The sequence below is a fragment of the Theropithecus gelada genome, chromosome 14 (genome assembly GCF_003255815.1).
Source record: "Theropithecus gelada isolate Dixy chromosome 14, Tgel_1.0, whole genome shotgun sequence".
NCBI classification, from domain to species: Eukaryota; Metazoa; Chordata; class Mammalia; order Primates; family Cercopithecidae; genus Theropithecus; species Theropithecus gelada.
Genome location: NC_037682.1, coordinates 122,059,141 through 122,080,507, shown reverse-complemented (window position 1 = coordinate 122,080,507; position 21,367 = coordinate 122,059,141). Strand labels below are relative to the sequence as shown.

The following is a 21,367-nucleotide window of genomic DNA, read 5'->3' as shown; positions in this document are numbered from 1 at the left end:
GAGGTTGACATATTGGATTAAAAAAAAGCAAGAACTAACTATGAACTACCTATAAAAACCCACATTAGATATATTAACACAAATATGTTAAGAGTAAATACATGGAACACTGCATAACATTCTAACACTAATCAAGAAAAAAAGCTGGAACACAATTTGAAAGGAATACCATTAGGCAATTTTGGAGCAGGGCACCAAAAAGAATAATGGCAGAAAATTGAAAATGAGGGACTTCTTCTCAACTCACTCTATAAGGACAGCATTACTTTGATTTCCAAACCAAAGACATTACAAGAAAAAAATAAAACACACACACACACACACACACACACACACACACACAATTGGTCTTCAACTTACGATGATTCAACTTACCATTTTTTTTACTTTACAATGGTGCCAACCTATGATGGGGTTATGTCCAGATAAACCAACCATAACTTGAAAGCATCACATTGAAAATACACTTTTGGGGCCAGGTGCAGTGGCTCATGCCTGTAATCCCAGCACTTTGCAAGGCCGAGGCGGGCAGATCACAAGGTCAGGATATCGAGACCATCCTGGCTAACACAGTGAAACTCCGTCTCTACTAAAAATACAAAAAATTAGCCGGGCATGGTGGCAGGCACCTGTAGTCCAAGCTTGGGGAGGTTGAGGCAGGAGAACGGTGTGAACCTGGGAGGCGAGGCTTGCGGTGAGCCGAGATCATGCCACTGCACTCTACCAACCAAAAGAAGTCCAGGACCAGACAGATTCACAGCCGAATTCTACCAGAGGTACAAGGAGAAGCTGGTACCATTCCTTCTGAAACTATTCCAATCAATAGAAAAAGAGGGAATCCTCCCTAACTCATTTTATGAGGCCAACATCATCCTGATACCAAAGCCTAGCAGAGATACAACAAAAAAAAGAGAATTTTAGACCAATATCCCTGATGAACATCGATGCAAAAATCCTCAATAAAATACTGGCAAACTGAATCCAGCAGCACATCAAAAAGCTTATCCACCATGATCAAGTGGGCTTCATCCCTGGGATGCAAGGCTGGTTTGACATACACAAATCAATAAACGTAATCCAGCATATAAACAGAACCAAAGACAAAAACCATATGATTATCTCAATAGATGCAGAAAAGGTCTTTCACAAAATTCAACAGCCCTTCATGCTAAAAACTCTCAATAAATTCGGTATTGATGGAACGTATCTCAAAATCATAAGAGCTATTTATGACAAACCCACAGCCAATATCATACTGAATGGGCAAAAACTGGACGTATTCCCTTTGAAAACTGGCACAAGACAGGGATGCCCTCTCTCACGACTCCTATTCAACATAGTGTTGGAAGTTCTGGCTAGGGCAATCAGGCAAGAGAAAGAAAAGGTATTCAGTTAGGAAAAGAAGAAGTCAAATTGTCCCTGTTTGCAGATGACATGATTGTATATTTAGAAAACCCCATTGTCTCGGCCCAAAATCTCCTTAAGCTGATGAACAACTTCAGCAAAGTCTCAGGATACAAAATCAATGTGCAAAAATCACAAGCATTCTTATACACCAGTAACAGACAAACAGAGAGCCAAATCATGAATGAACTTCCATTCACAATTGCTTCAAAGATAATAAAATACCTAGGAATCCAACTTACAAGGGATGTAAAGGACCTCTTCAAGGAGAACTACAAACCACTGCTCAGTGAAATTAAAGAGGACACAAACAAATGGAAGAACATACCATGCTCATGGATAGGAAGAATCAATATCGTGCAAATGGCCATACTGCCCAAGGTAATTTATAGATTCAATGCCATTCCCATCAAGCTACCAACGACTTTCTTCATAGAATTGGAAAAAACTGCTTTAAGGTTCATATGGAACCAAAAAAAAGCCCACATTGGCAAGACAATCCTAAGTCAAAAGAACAAAGCTGGAGGCATCACACTACCTGACTTCAAACTATACTACAAGGCTACAGTAACAAAAACAGCATGGTACTGGTACCAAAACAGAGATATAGACCAATGGAACAGAACAGAGCCCTCAGAAATAATACCACACATCTACAGCCATCTGATCTTTGACAAACCTGACAAAAACAAAAAATGGGGAAAGGATTCCCTATTTAATAAATGGTGCTGGGAAAATTGGCTAGCCATAAGTAGAAAGCTGAAACTGGATCCTTTCCTTACCCCTTATACGAAAATTAATTCAAGATGGATTAGAGACTTAAATGTTAGACCTAGAACCATAAAAACCCTAGAAGAAAACCTAGGTAATACCATTTAGGACATAGGCATGGGCAAGGACTTCATGTCTAAAACACCAAAAGCAACAGCAACAAAAGCCAAAATTGACAAATGGGATCTCATTAAACTAAAGAGCTTCTGCACAGCAAAAGAAACTACCATCAGAGTGAACAGGTAACCTACAGAATGGCAGAACATTTTTGCAATCTACTCATCTGACAAAGTGCTAATATCCAGAACCTACAAATAACTCCAACAAATTTACAAGAAAAAGCAAACAACCCCATCAAAGAGTGGGCAAAGCATATGAACAGACATTTCTCAAAAGAGGACATTCATATAGCCAACACATACATGAAAAAATGATCATCATCACTGGCCATCAGAGAAATGCAAATCAAAACCACAATGAGATACCATCTCACACCAGTTAGAATGGCAATCATTAAAAAGTCAGGAAACAACAGGTGCTGGAAAGGATGTGGAGAAATAGGAACACTTTTACACTGTTGGTGGGATTGTAAACTGGTTCAACCATTGTGGAAAACAGTATGGCGATTCCTCAAGGATCTAGAACTAGAAATACCATATGACCCAGCCATACTATTACTGGGTATATACCCAAAGGATTATAAATCATGCTGCTATAAAGACACATGCACACGTATGTTTATTACGGCACTATTCACAATAGCAAAGGCTTGGAATCAACCCAAATGTCCATCAGTGACAGACTGGATTAAGAAAATGTGGCACATATGCACCATGGAATACGACGCAGCCATAAAAAAGGATGAGTTCGTGTCCTTTGTAGGGACATGGATGCAGCTGGAAACCATCATTCTCAGCAAACTATCGCAAGAACAGAAAACCAAACACCACATGTTCTCACTCATAGGTGGCAATTGAACAATGAGATTACTTGGACTCTGGAAGGGGAACATCACACACTGGGGCCTATTATGGGGAGGGGGGAAGGAGGAGGGATGGCACAGGGAGTTATACCGGACATAAATGACGAGTTGATGGGTGCTGACGAGTTGATGGGTGCAGCACACCAACATGGCACAAGTATACATATGTACCAAACCTGCACATTGTGCACATGTACCCTAGAACTTAAAGTATAATAAAAAAGAAAAATTATTTTTTAAAATTGTCTTCTAAAGAACCTCTAAATTTAATTAATTTGGACTGTAGAAGTTAACAAAATTTTACATTTTAAAATCAATAATATCATTTTTTTAAGTCCTAAAAAAAAAAAGAAGTGCTCAACCTGGATTCCTTGCATGAGCAGTTCACAATAGGGTTCACACCCTGTGAGAATCTAATGCCACTGACAGGAGGTGGAGCTCAGGCAGTAATGCAAGCAATGGGGAGCGGCTATAAATACAGATGAAGCTTTGCTGTTTTGCCTCCCACTCACCTTCTGCTGTGCAGCCTGGTTCCTAACAGGCCCATGAAGCTGGGGATATCTGACCCTTAAATTCCCCTGAATCTCCTTTGCCAATAGAAGCAGCAGCCCTCCCACCTTTGTATAAGGAGGTTAGCCCTGCTTTTCCTGAGGGAGCTTAACGTCCTCCCCAGGTAATTGCCTTGTAAGACACTGCTGACTCTCCTCAGAAACGTCCCACCACTCTTCTTTGCTTCTAGGCCTTTGGCTAGATTCAAGTCCCAGCAGGCCTCAAACGGTGCAGTGCAAGGTGTGACCCGTGAGGTGGTATGCTACACTCCAAATGAAGTGGATGTGTTTTAAATTAATACACACAGAAACCTGCAGAATACATGTGTGAATGAATACTAAACATGTGGGAAAATAGTAAAGGGAACATAAAGTTGCATCAGGACAAATTTATTGATATGGGCTCTCTGAGCAGAATCTAGATTCAAAACTATAGCTCAAGGGGTTAGAAAAGGCTCTAAATGTTTGTTTGGTTGGTTGGCTGAAGCATGAGCCAAAAGTGGGCTAACACTAAGTGAAGAACTTCTTCCTTGTTATATGGTACAGGAAGGTACCCAAAGGCTTGGGGAGATTAGAATGTCAGAGTGCATTTATCAAATAAGGCCTGCTTACCCACCCTGGGAAGGTCCAAGGGGCATGCCTTTCACCACAGCTATGAGAAATAAATTGTGAAGGTAGCCCTGGCATCTTTCACGAGGTCTGTAGTCACTCTTCTCTGCAGCCCAGAAATAACAGTAGGAACCACTACCTCAGAGGCAGGATACTTACATGCAATGTAAGAGATTGCAAGATCCAGAAAGAACTGGCTCACAGGGTAGAAGGGGCCAAGTGGTGGCACTTAATCACCAAAAATGAGGTCCATGTGGCTACCATTATGGATAGCAGAGTAAAAGCAGCAATCAGAATAGTCTAACTCACAGAGACCTATGGTATCACTAGCTGATTGTTGTCCTTAAAAATAAAATGAAATAGATGGGCGGTCTACTAAATTAAGCGGAAGAGTTCTATATCAAGTGAAGAGAAGTCTAACTTCAATCACCAGAACAGAGTTATGGCCCCTCAATCAATTCCCAAATTTGACCCAGTTTTACCAAGGTAACTGTGCACTGGGGAAAAGGAAATGATCAGACTTTTGGAGGATTACTAAACACTGGCTCTAAACTGTCACTAATTCCAGGAGACCCAAAATGTCACTGTGGCTCATCAATCAGTGTAGAGTCTTATGGAGATCAGGTAATCAATGAAGTTTTAGCTAAGGTACATCTCACCATGGGTCCACACTGTAGTTATTTCTGCAGTTCGGGAATGCATACTTGGTTTGGACATCTCAGCAACAGGCAGAATCCCTGGGAAAATAGTAAAACAAAAGCAATACCACATCCCTTGAAGGATTTCAGAGATTGGTGCCACTCCAAGGACTTGAGTTTGGGGGCTGGGGGGTGATGTTCACCACAGTCCCACTCTTCTATTTGGAAAGTTGAAACCGACAGATCTTGGAGAATGCAGTGGGTTATTATAAACTCAACCAGGTGGTGATTCGAATTGCACCTGCTATTCCAGATGTTATTTCATTGCTTGAACAAATTGACATAAACCCTGACACCTGGTATACAATTATTAAGCTGGAAAATGTTTTTTTCTCCATACCTGTTACTAAAGACCACTAGCAGTCATTTACTTTCAACTTGCAATACACCTTCACTGTCTTATTTCAGGAGTGTTATCACCTTTCCAGTCCTATGTCACAATTTAGTACACAGAGATCTTGATCAGTTTTCCTTTCACCGAGATATTGCTCAGGTCCATTACAGTGATGGCTTGATTATATTATGTTGATTGGATCTAGTAAGTTAGAAGTGGCAGCTACTGTGGATTAATTGCTAAAACACATTTGTATGTCAGAGGATGAGAAATAAATCTGATAAAAATTCAGATGTCTTCTGTATCCTTGAAATTTCTGGGAGTCTAGTTGTGTAACACATGTCAAAATATCCCTAAATATCCTATGCACAATGCCTAGTGACCCCCTAGATTTAGAAGAAAAATATTTCTCGTATGGATGTGTTCCTCCAATCCATTTATTGAATCACCCAAACAGCTACTATTTCTTAGTGGGGCCTAGGACAAGAGAAGGCTCTGCGACACATCCAGGCTGACATGAAAACTGCCCTGCAAGGTAGGCCCAGTGATCCATCAGATCCAATGGTGGTTGGGGAGTCAGTGTCAGGTAAAGATGTTATTTGGAGTCTTTGGCTGGCATATCACAATGTTGACTCAGGATTTTAGAGCAAAGGTGTATCACAGTTCAGACTCAGGATTTTAAAGCGAAGCCCTGCCATCTTATACACACAACTAGTCTCCTTTTGAGGAACAGTTTTTGGCTTGAAACTGGTTCTTAGTAGAGACTGAATGCTTAGCCATATTCACCTGCAATCTGAGTTGCCCATCATGAGCTGAATATTATCCAGACTAACAAGCCATAAAACTGGGTGTACACAGTGGTACTCCATTACCAAATAGCAGTGGTATAAACATAATTGACCCCTGAAGTGGAAGGTACAAGTAAGTTACATGAAGAAGTGGCCCAAATGCCTTTGGTTTCTCTCCTGCCACACTGCCTTCTTTCTCCCCGCCTATACTTATGGCCTCATGGGGAGTTACCCATTATCAGCTGATGGAGGAAGAGAAAACTCAGGCTTGGTTTCCAGACGATTCTGCCTGATATACAAGCACCATGCAGAATGGACAACTGCAGTACCAGAGCCCCTTTCTGAGACACCCCTGAAGATGGTGGTGAGGGGACATCTTTCCATGGAACAGAACTCAAGCAGTGCACCTAGTTGTTCATTTTGCTTGGAAGGTATATTAGAGTTTTCCAGAGTGACAGAACCAATAGGATATAAAGAGAGTTGACACCCAAAATTAACCATCACAGAAGGAAAGTGGCCAGACATGATTATATATGAATAGGATAAAATCCATATGTATACACACATATCTATGTACGTATTACATATATACACATATATGTGAGGGGCTTTATTTGGGGAACTGGCTCATGTGATTATAGAAACTGAGAAGTTTCATGAGAATTCATCTGCAAGCTGGGGATCCTGGGACTTTGATAGCGCGCCTCAATCCAAGTCCAAGAACCTCAGAACACAGGAAAGCCCATGGTGTAACTCTCAGTCCTAGAAGGATGAATGCCTGAGAACCTGGGAGGTGACGGGTGCTGTTGTCAGTCCTAGAGTTCAAAGTCCAGAGAGCCTGGAGTTCTGATGTCCAAGGACAGGAGGAAAAAAACTGCACCCCAGCCCTAGCAGAGAGAAGAAACCATCGATTTGTTCTATTGGAGCCCCCAGCTGATTGGATGGTACCAGTCCACATTGAGAGAGAACCTTCCCAACTCAGCTCACCAACTCACATGTCAGTCTTCTCTGAGAACACCACCACTCACACACCCAGAAATCATGCATTACCAATTCTCTACATAGTCCTTCATCCAGTCAAGTTGACAACCAAAAGTAACCATCACAGAAGGAAAGTGGCCAGTCGTGCAATCATATACCAACTCACAGGCTGTGGCCAGTGGTGAGGCTAGATGGTCAGGGACTTGGGTGGACCATGATTGGAAAGTTGGTGACAAAGAGGTGTGGGAAGAGGCATGAAAAATTGGGCTTCTTCAAAATTAAGGACTTTTGTTCTTCAAAAGATAATGTAAAGCAAGCCATAGGCTGGGAGAAGGTACTGGTAAAGCACCTGCATCTATAATATAAAAAGAACTTTTACAACTCAAAAATTTTAAAAATTCAATAAAAACAGGCAAAAGACTGTAACACACATTTCATAAAAAATACATATATACAGGTATCAATAAGCACATTGTAGGATGTTCAGCATTGTTATTCATTAGAATAACGCATATAAACACACAATTGCATATTAGAGTGTTTGAAATAAAAAAGACCATACAAAAAAAAGTCCCATACCAAGCATGTGAAAGGCTGTGGAGTAACTGGGAGCCTCGTATACTCCTGGAGGGAATATAAAATGGTATAATTACCTTAGAAAACAGGTTATCCGCCTCTTAAATAGTTCAACATATGCCTATCACACAACCCTATCACATTATTGATAGGTACAGGTTAAGTATCCCTTATTCAAAATGCGTGAGACCAGAAGCGTTTCGGATTTTGAATTTTTTTGAATTTTTGAATAATATTTGCATATACATAATAAGAAATCTTTGGAATAGGATTCAAGTCTAAATACAAAATTCGTTTGTGTTTCATATACACCTTATACACATAGCCTAAACTAATTTTATACAATATTTTCAATGATTATAAACACAAAACAAAAGTTTGACTGTGCTCTAAGACCTGTCATGTGAGGTCACGTTGGAATTTTCCACTTGTGGCATCATGTCAGTACTTTAAAAGTTTTGGATTTGGGAGTATTTCAGATTTTGAATTTTTGAGTCAGGAATGCTTAACCTGTATTTTCCCAAGAGTAATGAAAGGACATCTTCAAAGGCTTGCACAGAAATGCTCACACCAGCCTTATCCATAATAAACAAAAACAAAAAAGCAAGACAATATTCATCAACAGGTAAAGAATAAACTCATTATCATACACCCATATTATGGAATACTACTCAGCTATAAAAAAATAAACTACTGATTTATATAACAACGTGGATGCACCTTAAAATAATTATGTATGCTGGGTGAGAGAAGTCAGACACAAAAAGGTACATTATATGTGATTTCATGTATGCAAAATTCTGGAAAAGATAAACTAGTCTAAAGTGACAGAAATCAAATCAGTAGTTGCCTAGGAAAGGGGGCAGGGTGATGCTGGGAGAGCAGGAGGAACTTGAAGATGATGGATGTGTTAGTTACCTTTATTGTGGTGATGGTTTCATTGGCATATATTTATGTCAAAACTTATCAAAGTGTGCACTTTAAGTATTTGCAATTTATCTTATGTCAATTATACCTCAATAGAGCTGTTAAAATATTTAAATATAAGAAAATAACTGAACCGGGGAAATGCTTCTAATGTTTCCCATTCAGAATAATATTTTGAGGTAAGGAAATGCCTTCCTATAGCTGTTTGTTCCTTGAAATCATGAACGAATATTGAATGCTGTTAAACGTTTCTACCACATCTACTGAGACAACGTAAAGATTTTCTCATTTAATGTAGCGGGTGATGATTCCAGAGGTTTTTTGTTTTGTTGTTTTTGAGAGAGTCTCGCTCTGTCGCCCAGGCTGGAGTGCAGTGGTGTGATCTCGGCTCACTGCAGCCTCTGCCTCCTGGGTTCAAGCCATTCTCCACCTCAGCCTCCCACGTAGTTGAGATTACAGGCATGCGCCACCACTCCTGGCTAATTTTTACATTTTTGGTTGAGACGGGGTTTCACCATGTTCCCCAGCCTGGTCTCAAACTCCTGAGCTAAAGCCGCCTGCCTCGGCCTCCCAAAGTGCTGGAATTACCGGCGTGAGCCACCATGCCTGGCCAATTACAGAATTTTTAATATTAAACCACCCTCATGTTTTTATGTTTTTTGGTTTTTTGTTTGTTTGTTTGTTTGTTTTTGAGACAGTCTCGCTCTGTCACCCAGGCTGGAGTGCAGTGGCCGGATCTCAGCTCACTGCAAGCTCCGCCCCCGGGGTTCCCGCCATTCTCCTGCCTCAGCCTCCCGAGTAGCTGGGACTACAGGCGCGCGCCTCCTCGCCCGGCTAACTTTTTGTATTTTTAGTAGAGACGGGGTTTCACCTAAGTACTCTGCTGGATTTAGTTGCCTAATACTTTAAGAAATGTTTGCATCTAGCTTGACGTGGTGGCTCACACATGTAATCCCAGCTCTTTGGGAAGCTGAGGAGGGAGAATTGCTTGAGCCCAGGAGTTTGAGGCCAGCCTGGGCAACATGAGGAGACCCCCTTCGTCTCTATCAAATATTTAAAAATTAGTCCCTGGGCATGGTAGTGTGTGCTTGTAGCCCCAGCTACTGGGGAGGTTGGGGTGGGAGGATCACTTGAGCCTAGGAGGTTGAGGAGGCAGCAGCGAGCTGAGATCATGCCACTGCAATATAGCCTGGGTGACAGAGCAAGAGTCTGTCAAGAAAGAAACACAGAAAGACAGATAGACAGGCAGACAGACAGACAGAAAGAAAGAGAAAAGAAGATAAAAAAGTTGATGGGAGAGGTTAACCTGTACATTTTCTTTCGTTTTCTGTCTTGTCTAGTCTTGATTTCAAGGTTACACTATATTCGTGAGTTGCAAAGTATGTACTTTTAAAAAATCTTAAGGAGTTTATATAAGATTATATAAATTTGGAATGACCTATTCTATTTGGAATAGGTTTAGGAGAATTGGCCTATAAAATTATCTGGTATTTGCTTTGAGAGAAACCTTAAAATGTTACTTAATTTCTCAATAGGTATAGACTTATTCAAACATCCTATTTCTTCTTAGATTATTTTGTAATTTATATTTTTCTAAAACTTCTTCCATTTTGTTTTAGAGTTTAAATTTGCTGTCATTAAGTTATGCCTTTAACTCTACTACATACATAATTATGTCTCCTTTATCAGTTTCCATATTAATTACTATTTATCTCTGTTTCATTCTCAATTAATTTAACCTAAATTTTTTTCTTTTTTGCTGGTCTTTTAAAACAATCAACTTTTGGCCTTTTGATCTACTTTATATTATTGATGCTTCCTGAATCTATGTTTTCATCCAGTTTTAGAACATTATCTGCCAATATCTCTTTAAATTTGTATCATTCTCTATTCTCTTTATTATCTTCCTGGAACTCTTGATTATATAAATATTAGAATTTTTATTCTAGCATTCATTTCGCTTCATTTTTTTTTCATATATTCAATTCCCTAGTTCTCTATGCTATAGTCTAAGTAATTTTTTTCAACATATACTGTAGGTTATTAATTTTTTCTTTGGCTATATATAATCAACTATTTAACACATACATTAAGATTTTATTTCAGTAGTCCTATTTTTCATTTATAAAAGTTTCATTTGGCTATGTTTTGAAACTGGATGGGCATCTTTGACAATCTGTTATTGCTAGAACATGCTTGTATTCCATTCCTTTTGAGCTCATACACGGATCTTCTATCTTAAGCAGCAGACAATACTCATATCCACAGTTCTTGTGTTCTCAATCTGTTGTTTATTTTTTCTGATTCTCACTCATGTTAGCCTTCCTTCTCATAATTGATGGTTTGGATTTAGAGTTTATAGTACTCTATATTAAATGTGTGCTTATTTCATGGTCTTATCATGAGAATATTTTCTTCCAGAATGGATTTGCTTCTGTGTTTTCCAGAAGCTTGGAAATGCCACTGATCTGGAGCTTCTTCAAACCCCTTCAAGGATTGTGGCTCAAAGTGGAGTCAGGGGCTCAGTTTCACCTCCTCCTGCTGGAACAGGGCTCAGAACCTGAATTACAGATCTGATAAGGATCTGTCCCTGGGGCCACCCTGCTCCTTTCATCTGCTCACTACTGACGGTTCCACCCTCATCTCAGAGTTGTTTTCTGTTTCATTTTGCACTTATTTAATAGTTTTGTTTTTAGAGTGTGATGGGATAGTGTACCTTGGACTTCTCACCTACTTTATGTCCTCATCTGAACCCATTAACTCATCAAAAACTGTTTCCTATTCAGGGCCTGGTTGTTCTGCAGAGGGAGGGGCTATTCGAGCATTTAGTGTTGTATACAGCTAGACGAGGAAGTTAAGCCTGGATCTCCTTAACTTGTAGTTCAGTGCTTTTTCCACTTTTGAATGAAATGAAAAAAAATATTGGGAACTATCAAAATTATGATCTTCCTTTTTAGTATCCTCATAATCAAAATATGACCATTCACATAACCCACAGATTATTCACATAACCCACAGAAAAGAGGTAGTATGGACTGAACTCTGTCCCTTCAAAACTCATATGTTGAAGCCAGTACACCTCAGAATGTGGCTCTATTTGGAGATAGGCATGTAAAGAGGTAACTAGGATTAAATAAGGTCTTATGGGTGGGCCTTAATCGAATATGACTCTGTCCCTATAAGAAGAGGAAGAGTCACCAGGGATGTGTGTGCCCAGAAGGAAGACCGTGAAAAGGTGGCCTTCTGCTAGGCAAGAAGGGAGGCCTCAGGAGAAACCAAATCTGCCAATACCTTGATCTTAGACTTCCAGTCTCCAGAACTGCGAGAAATAAATTTCTGTTGTTTAAGCCACCCAGTCTGTAGTAGTTTGTTCTGAGTCCTAGCAAACAAGTATGGGAGCTTACTCAGTATTTCTCATGTCTCCTTTATTCTGAGTATGACCTGTTACTCTTGTCTTTATGGGAAATTCAACCCATCCTTTAAGGCCAGCTCAAATGTCATCTCTTGTGTGCAATTGTTCCTAATTTTCTGCCTTCCCATATTTTGACATATTTTGATTATAGAACTTTTTACATTGTGTCAATATCCATCTCTTGCATTAGATTGTGACTTCTTTAAGAAGATAAACTATATAAAGACCATTTTTGAATTCCCAATATCTGGCTTAATCCTCTTGGGGTGAATGGATAGACATGTGAATGACGAACGAATAAATGAGATGGTTTCTCCTTAAGATGCCATACTTTCTGCTGCCCTCTGGTGGCTATTTTTCTCCATCACTGTGCCTAAGGCGATATTGTCCTGGCAATATCCTAGTTCTTCACGGATGCTTTTAGATGATTCTTTCCCAAATTATGCACAAATTCCTTCTTTTATTTTGGTATCACCATACTTTCTTTACTCCTTGTATTAGTCTGTTGTCACATTGCTATAAAGAACTACCTGAGACTGGGTAATTTATGAAGAAAAGAGATTTAATTGACTCACAGTTCGGCATGGCTGGGGAGGCCTCAGGGAACTTAAAATCATGGCAGAAGGCAAAGGGGAAGCAAGCGTGTCTTCACAAGGCAGCAGGAGAGAGAGAGAGTAAAGGGGGAGGCACTATACACTTTTAAACAACCAGATCCCATGAGAACTCTATCATGAAACAGCACTAGGGTGATGGTGCTAAACCATTAGAAACCACCCCCATGATCCAATCACCTCCCAGCAGGCCCCACCTCCAACACTCAGGATCACAGTGCTACATGAGGTTTGGGTGGGGACACAGAGTCAAACCATATCACTCCTCGTATTACATCACCTTCCAACTTCCTGGTCATTCTTCTCATTTATTGAGAACATTTGTACCAAGATCCTGGTCCTCTCTACCCTAACATTAGTGACTTCCTTGCCATGTAGATCATCCTTCTCCAAAACATAGACTCAACCCTAGCCCTGGGTTATCCAGACCCTACTTCAGTAACTCATCTGGCCACAAAAATGTTTTCATCTTTAGGTACATAGGCTCTGTAGTAGGTCACACAAACATTTTCATCTTTAGGTGCGTAGGCTCTGTAGTAGGTCACACAATCCCCCCTTCCACCAAAATATGTTCACATCTAGACACCCAGAACCTGTGGGTACGTTGTTTTACTTGGCAAAAGAAACAAAAGATAAGACTAAGTTAAGGGTCTTGAGATGGGAAGATTCTCCCAGATAATTGGGGAGGGCTCAAGGTAATCACAGGGCCCTTTTAAGAAGAAGGCAGGAGGGTCAAGGTGGGAGAAAGAGATGTGACCACAGAAGCAGAGGTTGGAGCATGTGGTGCCATGAGCCAAAGAACACAGGCAGCCTGTAGAAGCTGGAAAGGACAAAAAAGAGATTTCCCCCTTAGAACCTCCAACAGGAACAAGCCCTCTCAATCCATTTTAGACTCCTGACTTTCAGAACTGTAAGAGAATAAACATGTGTACTGCAAGCTGCTAAGTTGATGGTAATTTGGTAGAACAGCTATAAGAACCAACACAGGCTCTGATGGACCAATCTTGAGCCACAGGCCTTTTTCTTCTGGTTCTTACTTCCTCCTGGTACAGCCCATCTTCTCCTCACAGCTGTTTGTCTCTCTCCTGGCTTCGTTTTCCTTCCCAGATACCTAGACACCATGATTTCCCACTGTAACCACTCTCTTCCCAGGATGTGAAGGTCCTAACCTTTTCTCCTTTCACTTCATGTACCTCGATACCTCCTGCTTGCTTCTCTACTGAGGACACTTGATATGGCTTGGCTGGGTCCCCACCCAAATCTCATCTTGAATTCCCACATGTTGTGGGAGGGACCCAGTGGGAGGTAATTGAATCATGGAGGTAAGTCTTTTCCATGCTGTTCTCATGATAGTGAATAAGTCTCACAAGATCTGATGGTTTTATAAAGAAGAGTTTCCCTCCACAAGTTCATTTCTCTTTTGGCCTGCTGCCATCCATGGAAGACATGCTCTTCTTTGCCTTCCGCCGTGATTGTGAGGCTTCCCCAGCCACATGGAACTGTAAGTCAAATTAAACCTCTTTCTTTTGTAAATTGCCCAGTCTCGGGTATGTCTTTATTAGCAGCATGAAAAGGAACTAATACAGTAAATTGGTACCAGTAGAGTGGGGCTGCTGAAAAGATACCTGAAAATGTGGAAGCAGCTTTGGGACTGGGTAACAGGCACAGGTTGGAACAGTTTGGAGGGCTCAGAAGAAGACAGGAAAATGTGGGAAAGTTTGGAACTCCCTAGAGACTTGTAGAAAGGTTTTGACCAAAATACTGCCAATGATATGGACAATGAAATACAGACTGAGGTGTTCTCAGATGGAGACGAGGAACTTACTGGGAACTGGAGCAAAGGTGACCCTCGTTATGTTTTAGCAAAGAGACTGGTGACATTTTGTCCCTGTTCTAGAGATTTGTGGAACCTTGAACTTGAGAGAGATGACTTAGGATATCTGGCAGAAAAAAATTTCTAAGTAGCAAAGCATTCAAGAGGTGACTTGGGTGCTGTTAAAAGCATTCAGTTTCATAAGGGAAGCATAGCATAAAAGTTTGGAAGATGTAGAGCCAGACAATGCATTAGAAAAGAAAATCCCATTTTCTGAGGAGAAATTCAAGCCAGCTGCAGAAATTTGCATAAGTAACGAGGAGCCAAATGTTAATCCCTAAGACAATGAGGAAAATGTATCCAGGGCATGTCAGACACCTTTGTAGCAGCCCATCCCATCACAGGCCTAGAGGTCTAGAAGGAAAATATAGTTTCATAGGCCAGGGACCAGGGTCCCAGTGTTGTGTGTGGTCTAGGGACTTGCTGCCCTGCATCCCAGCTGCTCCAGGCATGGCTGAAAGGGGCCAATGTAGAGCTTAGGCTGTGGCTTCAGAGGGTGCAAGCCTCAAGCCTTGGCAGCTTCCACACGACATTGAGCCTGTGAGTGCACAAAAGTCAAGAACTATAGTTTGGAAAACTCCATCTAGATTTCAAAGGATGTATGGAAATGCCTAGATGCCCAGGCAGAAGTTTGCTTCAGGGGCATGGCCCTCATGGAGAACCTCTGCTAGGTCAGTGAGGAAGGGAAATGTGGGTGAAAGCCCCTACACAGAGTCCCTACTTGGGCACCACCTAGTGGATCTGTGAGAAGAGGGCCACTGTCCTCCAGACCGCAGAATGGTAGACTGACCAACAGCTTGCACCATTCACCTTGAAAAGCCAGACACTCAATGCCAGCTCATGAAAGTAGCTGGAAGAGAGACTCTACCCTGCAAAGTCACAGGAGTGGAGCTACCCAAGACCACAGGAACCCACTTTTTGAATCAATTTTGGAGTGTTAAGATTTGACTGCCCCACTGGATTTCGGCCTTTCATGGGGCCTGTAGCCCCTTTGTTTTGGCCATTTATCCCATTTGAAATGGCTGTATTTACCCAATCCTGTACTCCCATAGTATCTAAGAAGTAACTAACTTGCTTTTGATTTTGGAAGTTCATAGGCAGAAGGGACTTGCCTTGTTTTGGATGAGACTGTGGACTGTAGAATTCTGAGTTAATGCTGAAATGAGTTAAGACTTTGAGGGACTGTTGGGAAGGAATGATTCGTTTTGAAATGTGAGGATATGAGATTTGGGAGGGGCCAGGGGTAGAATGATATGGTTTGGCTGTGTCCTCACCCAGATCTCATCATGAATTGTAACTCCCACAATTCCCATGTGTCATGGGAGGAACCCGGTGAGGGATAATTGAATCATGGGGGCAAGTCTTTCCCATTGTATTCTCATCATAGTGAATAAGTCTCATGAGATCTGATGGTTTTATAAAGAAGAGTTCTCCCACACAAGTTCATTTCTCTTTTTGCCTGCTGCCATTCATGGAAGATGTGACTTGCTCCTCCTTGCCTTTCGCCATAATTGTGAGGCTTCTCCAGCCACGTGGAACTGCAAATCCAATTAAGCCTCTTTCTTTTGTAAATTGCCCAGTCTCCAGTGTGTCTTTATCAGCAGCATGAAAATGGACTAATACAATACTAAACACCTCTAGAGAAAATAACTCAACCATATGTACTGGTGTCACTACAAATAGGTCCCTCAGCCCTGCTTTCTCTCTTTTTTTTTTTTTTCTTCAGACGGAGTCTCGCACTGTTGCCCGGGCTGCTGGAGTGCAATGTCACAATCTTGGATCACTGCAACCTCAGACCCCTGGATTCACGCAAGGGAGTAGCTGGGATTACAGGTGCACACCATCACACCTGGCTAATTTTTTGTATTTTTAGTAAAGACGGGGTTTCACTGTGTTAGCCAGACTGATCTTGAACTCCTGACCTTGTGATCTGCCTGCCTCAGCTTTCCAGAGTGCTGGGATTACAGGCGTGAGCCACCGCGCCCAGCCCCAACTTTATCTTTTTACCTGACCTTCAATAGCTCCCTTTCTATATCCCACAGCAATAATTCCATACCATCACCTCTTCTCACTCACCTGCCCCATCACTGAGCTTCTCTTTAGGAAGCCACCTGGCCTTCTATTTTGAGAGAAAATTGAAGTGGGGTGCGGGCTGGCTTCGGCAGGGCCTGTGTCATTGGGCTCCTTGCTCTCATGGTCCTTGCCTGTTTCTTACGAGCAGGCCTCTGCCTGAAAGACCTTTCCTCCGTTTGCCCCTTGCTCTCGCTACCCTACATTTCCTAAAATACAATCAATTCTTTTTCATCTCCCAACTTAAGGGAAAACTGTCTATGAGCCACCCCCTTCCACAGCTAACCACCCCCTTTGTGTTTCAATTTTATTATATGCACTTCTATTAAAACACATCAGAACACATCACATTACATACGTGGTCATGTTTCATTACATTTATATATTTATGTGTCTCTCCTTTAACTAGACTGAGAGTCCCTTGAGGAGAAGTATTGTATCTTATTTGTCTTGTTTTCTCCAACACTCGAGCACTATGCCTTTAATGTTTTGAGAAATAGGGAAAAGGAAAGAAGGAAGGACGTCTCCAGATGGTGAGTAGTGTGGCCAAGTCTCCCCACCCCACATACACACACCAGGACACATCAGTCCTGACTCGCGCCTCCTCCCGGTGATTAATCTGTTTGGAGACCGAGGCCTGCCCAGACCCCCAGGCAGGAGCTCACACCCGTCCAAATGACAAGTGCATGGGCATGTCCATCAAACCCGCTTCAGAATCAGGAAGGCACTGTTGGCTACCTTGATGCTCCAGACCATCTGGTCAGGTGGCATAGCGCCCACTTGCAAGGTCACTTCCTTACTGCCCTGAACACTCCAGATTATGCTGCCAAGTAAACTTTCTCTTTGAACTGCCACAGAAAGTCTTCAGCACTGTCGTTAGTCCCTTCATCATTCACATTTCTGTTTTAGCTCCCATCTAGGTGGCAGGGACATTTTCCAGAGGATTGTTGCCATTTTCTAAGTGTTCCTGAGGACGTTAGAATGGTCTGGGAAGGTAGAGAGGGGCAGAGCCCACTTCTCGGGTTCCTTTTCTGTGGGAAGGCAGGCAGCAGTGAAAAGGTATGGACCATGAAAACATGGACTCACATTCTGCCATCTCAGGGGAGTGCCCAGTCTGCTTAGTGGACACTGATCCTAAATCAAACCATTTGCTTTAGAAGTGGTTAATCATTAACTATGGGTCACATCTAAATGATGGCTTCTTTTGTATTCAAAGGAAGTCTCTGCCCCAAAAGTAGCAATGGAAGAGATGGGAAGCTGCAATGCACTTCTTGTTGGCAGAGTTTTGGGTTGGGATTTGTTTGAAGATTCCTTTAAACATCTAGGGAGTAGTCCCTGATGATGAAAGACTGCTTACAGCACAGAGAAGATGGACAAGGGGCAACCATGAGCAGCTCTGTGCAAACAATGTGCATCCTATGCCTAAATGGAAAGGAGACCCACCTGCAGGCGCGGCTCCTAGGGCCCAAGGTGGATATGGAAGCTAGCTTCAGGCAAAACTGACACTAACACTTTTTACACCTGGTCAGTGCTTCCAGTACTTTGTCTTCCTATAAGTTCCCGTGTAGACAACTGAAGTCAAATTTGCTAAAACTAAAAACAATCCAACATAGAGCATATTCCAAAGCAAATATATTACAGGATTATCTGAAAGAACACCTCTATCTCTGCTTTCCTTTCCTATGTTTTTGGGGAGGATAAAGTGAGAAGAGATAGAGGTGAATAGAAACCCTCATCCTTGAAGACTCAGTATAAAGGCAGCTTCTCTGTGAGCTTCTCCTTAACCGTTGCAACCCACAGTGATCTTTCCTTCCCCTGAATTCCTGTCAGATTTTGTGTTTTACTATATCGCACGCTGACTGGCATTATTAGATAGCCAATCGCATTCAAAGCGCTGGCCTCCCCGGTTAGCAGGGGATCCTAGAGGACAAGGTCTGCTTCTATTCGTCCACCCTGCCTCTCACATTGAAGACAGCTGATGCTCAAAATAGTTGATTGTTTGTGTAATGCCACCAGCAAATAACCCTCAATCACAAATTTGCTTTTGTGATACAGTATACGAAATTTAAAACATAAACCTATCTCTGTATTGTTTCATGCCTTATATTCTGCAATTCCTGACAACAAACGAGGTAAGCTGTGTACTGGGGACGCGGGCTCCTGGCTCTAGGGGAAACCGGGTAAATGTTAAGACACACCAGGCCAATGAAACTACGCCTCCATGAAATTAAAATAAACCGGATTACTGACGGCGTGCCTAAGCAGTAACGGACAGACTTCATTTAATTACCAGAACTAGGAAGCGTTTTAAAGCGTCTGGAAGTCTGGGTCTTAGCGGTGACTGCTGCAGGCGGCTGTTCCGCGGCGCTTCAGGAATCCGCGCCCGCTCTTGCCGAGCATGCGCCCTGTGCGCGCTCAGGCTCAGGCTCAGGCTCAGAGACTACCGCGCGCAGCTGCCGTCAGGGCGGCTCCTCTCCAGCAGAGGGCGCCGGGCAGCGCCGCTCTTCAGGGCCCGCGCGGCCGCTCTCCCAGCATGCCTCGCTCCCGTCGACGTCGACCCGGAAGCTGTCGCCGGCGGCGGGCCGGCGGTCAGCCTTAACACAGGCCGGGCTGCGGAGCGCGGTCGCCGAGGTTTGCGGCGGCAGCGGGCCGAGGCCAGCGGAGAGGACCTGGATGAGCCCACTTCAGGTCGGGGCTGAGTGTGGGCGCGCGGTTCCCGGCGGCGTGGGACCCAGTCTCTGCCGGCCGCTGCCCTCTGCGTGTGTAAGTGTCCGTGGGCCCCAGGGCCCTGCACCGCCCGCCCCGAGGCCGCGAAGAGGCCCTCCGCCTGGGGCAGTATGAAGGCCGCAGAGTTTTCCTCCAAAGCCGCACCTCGGCTGGAAGGGGCGAATTCGAGGGCTCTGTTAGTGTTAGCAGTGGGGAGACGCGGAGCTGCCGCTGTCGCTTTGCAGTGCCTGTAGGACTTTGAGGGCCCGGAGCCCCGGTTCCCTGAAGAACACCCAGATCGCCCCATATGAGACACAGTTCGTGCCCCCCTTCCCTGACTCTGAAGTAAAATCTTGAGGGCTGTCATCTGGGGAAGCCACCTTGGCCAATCAGCCATGAAGACAGAAACAGTACCACCGTTCCAGGAGACTCCAGCTGGATCCAGCTGTCACCTCAGTAACCTGTTGAGTAGCCGGAAGCTGATGGCTGTGGGGGTCTTGCTCGGCTGGCTCCTGGTCATACACCTTCTGGTCAATGTGTGGCTGCTGTGCCTTCTGTCTGCATTGCTAGTGGTGCTGGGAGGATGGCTGGGCTCCAGCGTCGCTGGAGCGGCTTCGGGTCGACTGCATCTGGAACGCTTCATCCCATTGGCCACCTGTCCTCCATGCCCTGAGGCAGAAAGGCAGCTGGAACAGGAGATCAACCGCACCATCCAGATGATTATTCGAGATTTTGTATTATCCTGGTACCGTTCCGTGAGCCAGGAGCCAGCCTTTGAGGAGGAAATGGAGGCAGCCATGAAAGGGTTGGTCCAGGAGCTTCGGAGAAGGATGAGCATGATGGACTGTCATGCTCTTGCCCAGAGTGTTCTGACTCTCTGCGGTTGTCACCTGCAGAGCTACATTCAGGCAAAGGAGGCCACTGCAGGGAAGAATGGTCCAGTTGAGCCTTCTCACCTCTGGGAGGCTTACTGTCGGGCTACTGCCCCACATCCTGCTGTGCACAGCCCCAGTGCTGAAGTCACCTATACACGTGGCGTCGTGAATTTGTTGCTTCAAGGGCTGGTGCCCAAGCCCCACTTGGAGACTCGTACCGGACGCCATGTAGTGGTCGAACTCATCACATGCAATGTAATCTTACCACTGATCAGCAGGCTGTCAGATCCTGACTGGATCCATCTTGTACTCGTGGGTATCTTTTCCAAGGCCAGAGATCCAGCACCTTGCCCAGCCAGTGCCCCCGAACAGCCCTCAGTGCCCACATCTCTGCCACTGATTGCTGAGGTAGAGCAGCTTCCAGAAGGGAGAACTTCTCCAGTAGCAGCCCCAGTATTTCTAAGTTACAGTGAGCCAGAGGGTCCTGCAGGCCCCTCCCCAGAGGTTGAAGAAGGCCACGAAGCTGTAGAGGGAGATTTGGGTGGGATGTGTGAAGAAAGAAAAGTAGGAAACAACTCATCTCATTTCCTACAGCCAAATCTTCGAGGTCCCCTGTTCTTATGTGAAGACTCAGAGCTGGAGTCTCCGCTGTCTGAACTGGGCAAAGAAACCATCATGCTCATGACTCCAGGCAACTTTCTCTCTGACAGGATTCAGGATGCCCTGTGTGCCCTAGAGGGTTCCCAGGCTCTGGAACCCAAAGATGGTGAGGCATCTGAAGGAGCAGATGCTGAGGAGGGTCCAGGGACTGAAACAGAGACAGGCCTGCCGGTCTCCACACTGAATTCCTACCCAGAGATCCAGATCGACACAGCAGACAAGGAGATAGAACAAGGAGATGTTACCACCTCTGTTACAGCGTTGCTGGAGGGGCCAGAAAAGACCTGCCCCTCACGGCCCTCATGCTTAGAGAAGGATCTCACCCATGATATGAGCTCCCTTGATCCTACTCTGCCACCAGTTCTGCTTTCCTCCTCTCCACCTGGTCCTCTCAGCTCAGCCACCTTCAGCTTTGAGCCCCTAAGCAGTCCAGATGGCCCAGTTATCATCCAGAACCTTCGTATCACTGGCACCATTACAGCCCGAGAGCACAGTGGCACTGGATTCCACCCATATACACTCTATACTGTGAAGGTAACAGG

General features: G+C 43.7%; 1 protein-coding gene across 13 annotated transcripts in view; it reads left to right on the top strand.

Annotated features, from left to right (window-relative positions):
* Window positions 1-19,117: 19,117 nt before the first annotated feature.
* SNX19 (sorting nexin 19) overlaps window positions 19,118-21,367 on the top strand; it is a 40,461-nt gene continuing 38,211 nt past the window's right edge. For 5 of the 13 annotated variants that reach the window (XM_025356692.1, XM_025356693.1, XM_025356696.1 and 2 more), the window contains exon 1: window positions 19,124-21,359. In XM_025356692.1, coding sequence (XP_025212477.1) covers window positions 19,686-21,359 — 1,674 coding nt within the window. In that variant the 5' untranslated portion in view covers window positions 19,124-19,685. Of the gene's footprint in view, window positions 21,360-21,367 lie in introns of all 13 variants that reach the window. The other 8 variants (XM_025356702.1, XM_025356704.1, XM_025356700.1 and 5 more) reach the window with 5 other exon arrangements.